The 11203-nt window shown below is 33.9% G+C and overlaps 1 protein-coding gene across 50 annotated transcripts in view; it reads right to left on the reverse strand.

The window, feature by feature from the left end:
• Positions 1–11203, reverse strand: part of LOC106874649 (protein FAM135A) — a 293022-nt gene that overhangs the window by 48552 nt on the left and 233267 nt on the right. For 32 of the 50 annotated variants that reach the window (XM_089355405.1, XM_089355400.1, XM_089355406.1 and 29 more), the window contains one exon: positions 9844–10305. In XM_089355405.1, coding sequence (XP_089211531.1) covers positions 9844–10305 — 462 coding nt within the window. The remainder of the gene's footprint in view (positions 1–9843; positions 10306–11203) is intronic. The other 18 variants (XM_089355425.1, XM_089355424.1, XM_089355423.1 and 15 more) reach the window with 1 other exon arrangement.

An 11203-nucleotide genomic window follows, 5' to 3' on the forward strand; every position in this document is an offset into this window, starting at 1 on the left:
ATATACACACACACATACATATATATACATACACATATAAACATACATGAATAAATATATATACACACAATGGGCTTCCACATAGTTTCTTCTTATCAAATTCACTCACAAAGCATTGATAGGCCTGGGGCTATAGTAGAAGACACTTGTCCATGATGCTGTGCAGTGGGACTGAACCAGAAAGTACACGGTTAAAGAGAGATTCTTGGCCACATAAAGGAACCTGTGACATTTTTTAGATCAATAGTCCAGTCTGTTATTGTCAACACTACAGTCTCTCTCTTCTTCTGCTGAAGTTACCAAATATGTAAACTCAGTCTCATATACCTATTCTACATGCCTCTTTATCCCTTCTGCTGGACAGTCGCTCACACCTTGAACCCTCATGCTTTTAACACCTTTAGCCAACCTTCATTCCTTAAATATGTTTTTTGCTCTTTCGGAAATCTATCCGAGGAAGAAGTTCAAGATGAACATCAAATACAATGTTCTTACAGAACACATCTCACTTATTTGAGGAACTAAAAAGTAGAGAGAATAAGAATAAAAATAAACATTTCATTTTCTAAAATCATTCTCCTAATGGGTATACATACATGTGTGTGTGTGTGCGTGTGTGTGTATACACAACAGAAGGAGATTATATATATAATCTCTTTCAGTCATTATACTTTGGTTACTTGGCCATATAGAGGGGTACCATCTTGAAGGGTTTAGTTGATCAAATTGACCCCCAATATTTAATTTTTTAAATCTATTGGTTCTTTTGCCACACTACTAACCTATGAGATATAAACAAACCAATACTAGTTATCAAGTGGTGATCAGTGGGACAAGCACAGTTTCTGTCTACCAAATTCACTCACAAGGCATTGGTTGGCCTGAAGCTATAGGTAAGGGCACTTTGCTTAAGGTGTTACACAGAGGGACCGAACCCAAACCACATGGTTACAACTACATGGCCATGCTTGCCCCTATACATAGACTGAAATAGCAATGAAAATGCTTAACTCCAATACACAACATATAAACTAAACAAATGAAAATAGAAAAGAAAAAAACACAACACAAGAAATACCCATACTATTCCAAACATATCATAGGATACATACAACATTAATGCACATCAACAATTTCAGAATATTAATTCTTCAGTGATAGTAGAAGTCAAATCTGTTGGCCTGTGTTCACTTTTTCAACTACATAACAATAATATAAATTTTCTCACAAGGCTGCAAATATTGAAACTCTGGTCAATATATAGCTGACATGAATTTTGATCTATGGGGGGAATGGGAGTAAAGTCAACCCTACCAGATTTGAACTCAGAATGTGAAGAGAGAAACAAAGCAAAAAGTACCACAAGCTATTATTTTGTCTAGTGTCCTAATGTGACTGTTATTCTATAACTCTACATGATATTAACACGAAGCACAGTTTGTGGATATGTGAAATCTATGGGATAGAAATAAGAAATGCACAATGTTCCTTGCTAGATTTTATGAGAGGATATCTTTAAAAAAACAAAAACAAAAAAACAATCATTCATGCATGTGTGTTTTATACGCATGCACACGCATATGTTCGTGTTCTGCTTCTGATTAAACTATATAATCCTACTTGCCTTAGTCTGGCTAACTGATAACAGATTCCACCCTCATTTTACAATTGAGTAGTAAGTTAATCATGAAAAGGGCATAAAATCAATTGTGCCAACAAACTTATGATACCCGTAAGAAAACAACTCATCATAAGATATTGTAGATATCATCATCATCATCATCATCACCATTTTTACATGTATTTCTCATGCTGGTATAGGTTAAACAAGTTATTACAGTTCAAGCTAGTTCTTATTCACAGTTACTACTCTCATAACAGCACAAATATATTTATGCACATAGCACACACTTTCACATGCATAGAGTTAACTCATGTAAAGTAACACTTTGAAAAAAAAGAAATTTAAATAGAAACAGGCCTAAAGACCATTTTTGTTATCAGTTGAATAGACACATCCCAGAGAAAAACTTTTATCAGTGCTTCATTAATGCTATCTCAGTCATCTAGCCAAATCCTTAGAAATGGTATTGCACAAGCCAGCCCTTGAATTCCATTGTAACAGAGAAAGTTTCAAGCATGCATAGCACATTTTTCTGCATCAAACCCATGTTCCTTATGAGTAATGTTGTCCATGTTGACTAATTTAATTAAGAGAATTAAAGAAGAGACTAAATGGCAAGGGAATGGAGGACAGGGGAGGAGGGAACTTTCAAATGTTTAACAATGATAGCTAATCAAACAGAAAAAGAACAGATGACATGAGATGAAAAAATGAAAAATAGGGACAGAATCGATTCAGGAAATATTGTTTAAATGCCCAATGAAGAGATGTTATACAAAAATCTTTGGGTTTTCTTTTTGTTTTGTTTTGTTTTTGTCGTTTGTTTCTTAAGAAAAAAAATTGGAATATCAAATTCTATTTTTAAATGCTAAAACTATGAAGCTATGAAATTAGTATCATGTTTAAGTTCACTGGGTAACTTCTGAAGTTGTTTCTAAGGATCCAGAAATATCCTATTTGAAGAAGATACTTGTAGCATAGAGATAAAGCTTATCAATCCATTTCATGTGTGTGTGTGTGTGTGTAAGCATATATGTAGATAGATAGATAGATAGATAGATAGAGGTGTAATAGACGAGAGCTATAACATCTGGTTATGTTGGAAAAAGACAATAAAAACGAATTACCCCTTTACTGTTTTTAACATTCAGTTATTTCTTACAGCGGATTACTACTACTACTACTACTGATAAATAGATTTATCTAGCTCGCTAGTTATTCTATTTATTTATGTAAAGCTGCATGGCCTACTGATTACAGGTGTTTAGCTCAATAGTTAAGGAGTCAATTTCCTGACTGGGTGGTACATTGTCCTTGAGCAAGGCATTCTGCTTCACACTACTGCTAGTCTACTCAGCTGAAAATGAGTATGGGCCAAGTGCTGGCACTGCCCTCTTTGCTTCCAGCTGTCACATACTCAATGTTCTCTGCGGACAAGAGTAAGCAAACCAAAAGGGTGTCTATGTCTGATCACAATTACATAAGAACCTAAAACAATTAGCAAAAGTATGGCATATGATACCAAAACTTATTCATTCACAAGTGATAGGCGGCGAGAGAGAGTGGGGGGAATGTTTCTCCAGACAAAACAAAATGTCAATAGTAGTAGTAGTAGTAGTATGAGATTTAGACTTAACAGGTGTGGGTGGGGTTGAAAGTAATAAAATAAATGTAGACTGTCAGTTGTCATCTATCATGCTACAGGTGGGATGGGGGTGGGGTGTCTTCATTGAAATTCCCAGAGAATTTGGGAATGTTACAGCAAGTCAATATTAGGACATTCTAAGGCAGTGAGCTGGCAGATTGTTAGCTCACTGGGCAAAATGCTTAGCGGTATTTCATCTGCCATTATGTTCTGAGTTTAAACTCTGCCAAGGTCGACTTTGCCTTTCATCCTTTCAGGGTCGATTAAATAAGTACCAGTTATGCACTGGGGTCAATGTAATCGACATAATCCTTTTGTCTGTCCTTGTTTGTCCCCTCTATGTTTAGTCCCCTGAGGGCAATAAAGAAATAAATATTAGGACATTCTAAGATGGTGAGCTGGTAGAACCGTTAGCACACTGGGCAAAATGCTTAGCAGTATTTGAAACCAATACTAGCACATTCTTATTATATGAGATAGAAATAGGATGATGGAATAATGTAGAGCTTCTCTGTCAGGCACCGATCACATCATTTGTACCCATTCATAAAATGCCTTTGCCTTACACTGCCCATATAGTGCAGGTTGTGTCTGCTTTGTCTCTTATTTTCCCAAATGTGATTTAAAAGTAATGTGTCAAAGTTATTTTATTACTTTCAAACAGGCATAACCAACCAACCAAACAAAACGATGGTCATGAATCTAATTGTATAATCAATGTTTATCTCACATTAATTAACTCAGTGTATGTGTGCATTAGCATTTACTGTTTTACCAGAGATTCCCCCTTTCCCTTACAATGCACATTTTCTCCGAGCGGATATTATTCAAGCTGAGAAATTACTACTCAATCTTTCCAGTCTGGGAGGCCTGCAAAGTCATCAACATTGCTCCTCCTTCTCCAACTAACTTACAAAAGCAATAGATATCATTCATTTTCATAGCGATATTGGTAGCTAGTTAATAGAATATCAGCCTACCTGCTAAAGTAATCAAACCTTGATACATACTTCATCACTGATGTATGTTACACAGTGTATTTAGTAAAGATATACAACTCTTAACAACTTACTGTCCCTAATTATGTACTGGAATCATGTTTAAGTATACTAGCATTGATACCCTGTTGTAGATAACAGCAACTACTATATGATTAACAAGGGAGTCTTTTGTTGCAGTTTTAACCTCAAATTCCCATTCGTACCTAGAAAATACAATCATAAACTACTTCTGAGAAAATGAATATCTCCTAACATCTTGATGGTGGATGTCTCTGATTTCAAAAAAATTTTTTAAATAAAGTAAAAATGAAAATGAAACATGAAGTATTTTAGTTACCACTCCAGTACAAATGTATCAAATCTACATCCATGACTCTATAGAAACGTTTAATAAAATAAAAGGGGATCGGAAATGAATGACTGGATGCAGCCTGACAGATGAATTAGTTTGAAACAATGTACTTGTAACTCTATGAAGAAGCTTAGAAAGGCTGGCTTCCTTACAATGGAATGGTACTGAAGAGAATTTAGATTTTAAATGATACAAACTGCACAAGGAATATTTTATAATTAAAGAGTAAGATCATACTTTACAATGGCATGATAAATGCAAAACAAAACAAAAATCAAACAGCAGTGAAATATTTTAAGAGTGAAGAAAATGAAAAAAAAAAAGGAAAAATGAAATTCCTGAACCGAAAAATGATGGTGCATGGTGAACACATCACAGTGTAGACAAAGCATTCAGCAGAACAAACAACAAAGAACACAGAAGTCAAAGTGAGGAAATTTAGAGAAAAGATCAGCAGCATGCTTTTGGCACTCTTTTGAAGACACATGAAATCAATATCACAGAGAAGACAAAGCACACGGGAAAAGCTTTACTGAAATATAAAAGCGCATCAAGTTACAATTCATGACAAAACTTCTAGCAGCCATATTAGATTGCTTCTGTACAGAACCAAAGTTATTAATTAATTTATTTATTTATTAACAGTACTAAATGAGGATTATTAATTCCTTTCATAAAATGTAGAGGAAATGTCAATGGAATTCAAGAGTCCTGTTCTGCTAAAAGAAAACCTTGAAATTAAATAGATTCCCTAAAACAGTATTTATTTGAAGTAATGTAATTAGCCTGAGTTTGATATAGAAATACAGCTCTTACAAACAAGGTATAGTATTGCAGAGGATGCAACATGGTCTTACCCAATGTACAGTGCAATAAAGTTTATTCTATAACATTTTATCAACTACCTTTAAGTTATATACCTGTGTAGTTAGAGTCAACTTCAGCTATTCAACAACAACAACAACAACAACTAACACAGTTATACATTTACAGTTTATGAAATTTAATCATATATGTTAATGAACAATAAATTACACAAACTAATACTAAAATCTTATTTGAAATAAAAGCGAGGCAATAACTCCATTATACCAAACAAGAAATAAATAATTTACAAGTTCACTGCCTTATAATTCCATGTTAATTCTGCAAAGATTCACTTTGCCTTTAAGTTGTTGAAATCAAAGTAAAACTGATATGTTGAATTTATAAGTCATTTTCAAAGATTCAAAATCACTTTCAAATATTAAACTGGACACTTCCTTTGCCAACAATGCCTGAACATCTGATTAATTAGGTTTCTAATAATCATCTGACCAATGAGGCATTGCAGTATTATTGAACTGATATGGTTTGGCCTCACAGAGGCAAAGTGGCCAATGCTGGTAGTACATGAAAAGCACCTTTCGAGTGTTGCATGAGAAGACCCATCAAACCAAGTGAAATCGCAGTCATGGTCGATACTAGTGTCACAAAACTGGCACCTGTACCAGTGGCACATAAAAAGCACCTTTCAAGTATTGAGCCTCACAGAGGCAAAGTGGCCGATGCTGGTGGCACATGAAAAGCACCTTTTGAGTGTTGGCCTCAAGGAGGCAATGACGAATGACTGAGACATTTGGCATTATGTTGTGCTTGAGAAGAAGACTCCTTAAGTCAAGTAAAATCACAGTTGTAACAGATACTGGTGTCATGCAAATGGCACCCATGCTGGTGGCACGTAAAAGCACCCATTATACTCTCAGAGGGGTTGGCATTAGGAAGGGCATCCAGCCGTAAATACCATGCCAAATCGGACAGGAGTCTGGTGCAGCCTTCCAGCTTGCCAGCCCAGGTCAAACCATCCAATTCATGCCCGCATGGACAACAGACGTTAATGATGATGATGATGAAGGTTTTCATTAGATCCCATTTCTTAGTTCAAGCTTTCCAGTGACTTGGTCCATGATAGAAATATTAACCTTTCAGATAATTGTCAAATGTAATGCTTATTTATTGTTTTGAATTAATCATGCATTATCTCATAGCTTTGAGATTTCAATGTTAAGGTTGTTTATTTTTAGAATGATATTCTAGGGTAGGTGTGAAAGGTCAGATCTGGCCAGCTTGAACATAAAATGGCCAGACTATTTGGCCAGATATGGCTGGGTCAAATGTTAAAGGATTAAAAATGTCTTCTTAATTTCAATTTCATTATCACCACTAAAATGGTGACTGAACTAAAAAATATGTAATAAAATTTGTTATTTTGCTTTACATTGTAATACAATGCAGTAATCAACATAGCTTTCCTATTTTCATTTTAGAAGAATTATACAAGAGGGAATAATTTTTTCACTCATTATTTTAGATTTTCTTTCTTATCAAAGCAGGAAAACTAGTTGAGGGAAAAGAATAAAAAGGTTGCGAGTTTAAAGTGATTATTGGAAACACACACACACAGATAAACTGATAGATTAGATGAGATGTAGGGTCAAATAAAGAGAGAATTTACAAAAGTCATACATTTAGATGTTGTTGTTGTTGAATACCAGTAGTTGAATCAGATGAAGACCCACAAGCTAGACATGACATAATTTTCATTAATTTATTTATTTCAGTATGTTAAATGAATCATATTCTCTTAAACATCAGAGTTTGGTATAAGAACTTTCAGCCTTATTCAGTTCCTCATGTAAATACTGAAGGTATTTACAAGGTAGAAGGCATTTTTGCTATTCACTTACTATCTAGTCTCAGAATTTGTACTACCAGTCAAATATATAGATTACACTAAACTAGGTATTAATTTACTATTTACAAATGAATAGTAAACCTTAAAAGTAGATAAATTATCATAACTTCACTTCAGAACCTTGTCATAAATTTCAAAAGCAATTCAGAGACTAAGCTGATAAAACACCAAACTCCTAACCTTCTCCATTGTATATCCTTATTGAGATACATACATGGAGTTGCAGTATGTGTATATGACAATAGCTGATTTAACTTACCTAATTAAGAACTCCTCTTCATACAAGTTAACATATTGCATTTATGATTGCAGTTGCTATAGATACTAAATTTCTACTGCTGACTGTTCAATATACATTCATTAACTGACCATTATGCTTAGTTTTTTTTTCTTCTGTTTTTTTTTTTTTAAGATTTCTTACATAAATATGTTTTGGTCACATAGCTACAACAGCTGAATGCTGAAACTATCATTCTTATTTTCAAAGACAAAATCAGCACAAGTCTTGAGTAGAAAATATCTAGTAAAGATTGATCAGAATGTAAAAACCTGATTGTTTTGTGTTTTATTTATGCTGCAAGAGGTGGTATTGCCAGTAAATCTGTTAACCTGTGTAACAAGAAAAGGTTACTTAAAGACAATAGAAAAACATGCCAATCATACAGAAATATTTTCACCTTTTTTTTTTTTTTTTTTTTTTTTGCTGTTGTTAGTCTAAGCAAAAGAAAGTGAAGTATACATAGTTTTGGCAAAAACCTTCCTAGGTTATAGGGTCAGAGAAACTATGTGAGGCTAAAAGCACTTAATATTCATCTGAATCATCATAGATTAATTGTTGGGAAAGAGGCAAAAGCTGGAGTGGGGGTGCTGAAAGACATAGTTTTAGATTAAAAGAAAGGTAAGTAGATTAAGTGTGTTTAAGTATGGGGAGTACAAACTTGGAAAACAAAGAATTAACAGCTGTTAATAGCAGTATAAGCGGCAGAAAAATATAACAGCTTGATAGGTTGGGTTGTAGCTTTTATATATATATATATATATATATATATATATATATATATATATATATATATATATATATATATATATACATATATATATATATATATATATATATATATATATATATATATTTATTTAGATAAATCACTCTGAAATGCATGCGTCCATCAGTCTGGTTAGAGAGCACTTTGAACTTATTTGGTGTGTTTACACCTATTTGTCTATAGCAAGAAATTTTCTCCATGACAAAACGCAGTGAAGGATGGCTTTCTTATAGTTTCACATATTTGAACTGCTAACAAGTTTGTATTTATACACATCACTGCTTGATGCTTCTATTCTGTGTTTTATTTACAGCAAGCCATCAATTAACGCAACCAGATACAGTACAATGTATAATAAGAGATATCCATCAACTTTTGTCAGTTCATAGAGTTTTTTTTTTTGTTTTTTTTTGTTTTTTTTTGGTATTTGAGGCTGAGGAGGAGATAACCACTCTGAAATGCATGCATCTGGTTAGAAAGCATTTTGAACTGACTTGGTGTGTTTAAACTATTTGTCTGCAGTGAGAAATTTTCTCTGTTGACAAAATACAGTGAATGGCTTTCTTACACATTCAAAAGTACCCCAAGAATATCTGAATTGATAACAAGTTTGTTATGTATATATACATATGTGTGTGGTGGAGATGGAGGGGGAGTATGTGTATATATATATATATATAATGAGCAAGGGCTTGATTAAAGTCAGATGCTGGGTGAGAAGTGAGAAAAGTATGGATGTGCATCAGAGTGTGTACAGCTGTCATTTCTCAGGTTATTTCAGTAATACTCAAGTATAGGGCATATCTGGACTTTGTACAGAGTTAGCATCTGTTGAGAGTTTTGAAGAGTTTGCAGCACTAAGAAGTCTCAAGGGAAAGATGGTCATGTTAATGAAATTATAGCTGCATAATATGTGTGACTTCTGAATGATTTTGAGAAGCATTGTTGTCAGGCCTTGTAAAGTTGAGCATTTGTAAAGAGTGTGACATAACTAGTGTGATGGATTTGTATAAACAAAAACACAAAATCTGAGGTAAGTACATTGACCAATCTTTAATAACCTAATAAGTCTTAGCAGAAATGCAGGAATATTAAAGGAATAACACACAACTAATGGCTGAAATGAAGGAAATAGGGAGCAAACAGCAAACTCACAATGACTTTAATAAAACTTAAGCCACACCATAACCAGTTATTTTAAAGAAAGTTTGAAAGAATGATTAAACAGCTTTGTTAATGACAGTAAGCAGAACTTATCTGAAGAAAGATTAAAATAATGACACAGTAAAGCAGTTTAAAACATCTATCTAGGAGAGATTTCAAAAAGCTAAAGAATTATGCAAAAGATAAGAAGATAGATTACAATAGCTAGAGATACATCCACACATACACACATAGAGATAGACAGAGAAAGACACACATAAATATATGGACTGAATACCTGAGTGTAACTCATCAATGTATTCCGGGAGTGAGTTTATACTGGATCTACTCCAACAAGATCGTGTTAACAAAGAAGTCATGGATACAGAGTTGGAAAGATGATTCCCAGAGAAAAAATCACTGGGAGGAGATGTTGATTCAGGACCCAATGTACCTAACTGCAGTGGACTTTCTGTTGTCTCTTCTGCACTTTTCTTTCGGTAGCCAACAAGGACAACATCATTCAGAGGAGGGGTAGCATCAGCATTGATGCAAGAATAAGATGGACGTTTGAAAGCTTCAGGTTTTATGTTCTTGATGAATTTTCTCTTGCCTTTATTACGTAATTCAGTTGGATCTTCTCCGTAGTAATAACATGTGGATGTATCTGACTTAGAGCGATCTCTTAAAACAATTTCCAAGTCCTTTCCATCAGAATCATAGGCAGGGTTTGTATATTGAACTTGACCTTCAGGAAAATCTAAAAATGGAAGAAAAAAAGGAAAAGAAAGATGGAGAAGTAAAAAATATAAAATAAAATAAAACATGAGATTCAAAACCAATTTTTAAAAATTTCCCAAACTAATTTTTAAAAATTTACAAAAGTAAATAAACTATTATTAGAACAGTAATTAAAAATAAATATATTCTAAAATGAAGGCTAACATATTTAAGAAAAAAGTGAGTGTGACTTGGTAGCTTCTATCATACTTTGTTTTAAGTAACTACATAATTACAAGCAGACACAAGCATACTCTTGGCCCTCCTACCCTTAACCAAGCAGAACATCAGGGATGTAACAACTGAAGAGAGAGAGGGGGGGTAGAACTGCACAAGGAATTGACTGGGACTCATTTTCAGCTGAGTAGATTGGAGCAATGTGAAATGAAGAACTTTGTTCAAGGAGACAATACACCACTCAATCCAGAAATCAAACCCACATTCTAACCGTTAAGACACAGCATATATTTATTACTGTGAATTAATACAACCAGAAAATTAGTGTTATCATAAATTCATAGTAGTTCACAGTATAAGATATGCCATGAACTTCTGTAAGAGACGTAATGAATGATACTATGAAGGCGGCGAGCTGGCAGAAACGTTAGCATGCCGGCGAAATGCTTAGCGGTATTTCGTCTGCCGTTATGTTCTGAGTTCAAATTCCGCCAAGGTCGACTTTCCCTTTCATCCTTTTGGGGTCGATAAATTAAATACCAGTTACACACTGTGGTCGATGTAATCGACTTAATCCCTTTGTCTGATTTTGTTTGTCCCCTCTATGTTTAGCCCCTTGTGGGCAATAAAGAAAATAAGAATGATACTATGTTGGTAATAAATTATAAATGAGTGATTTACTATTAAAACAGTTCGCTAAT

This window comes from Octopus bimaculoides, chromosome 7, assembly GCF_046866305.1.
Source record: "Octopus bimaculoides isolate indiv1 chromosome 7, ASM4686630v1, whole genome shotgun sequence".
Lineage (NCBI taxonomy): Eukaryota > Metazoa > Mollusca > Cephalopoda > Octopoda > Octopodidae > Octopus > Octopus bimaculoides.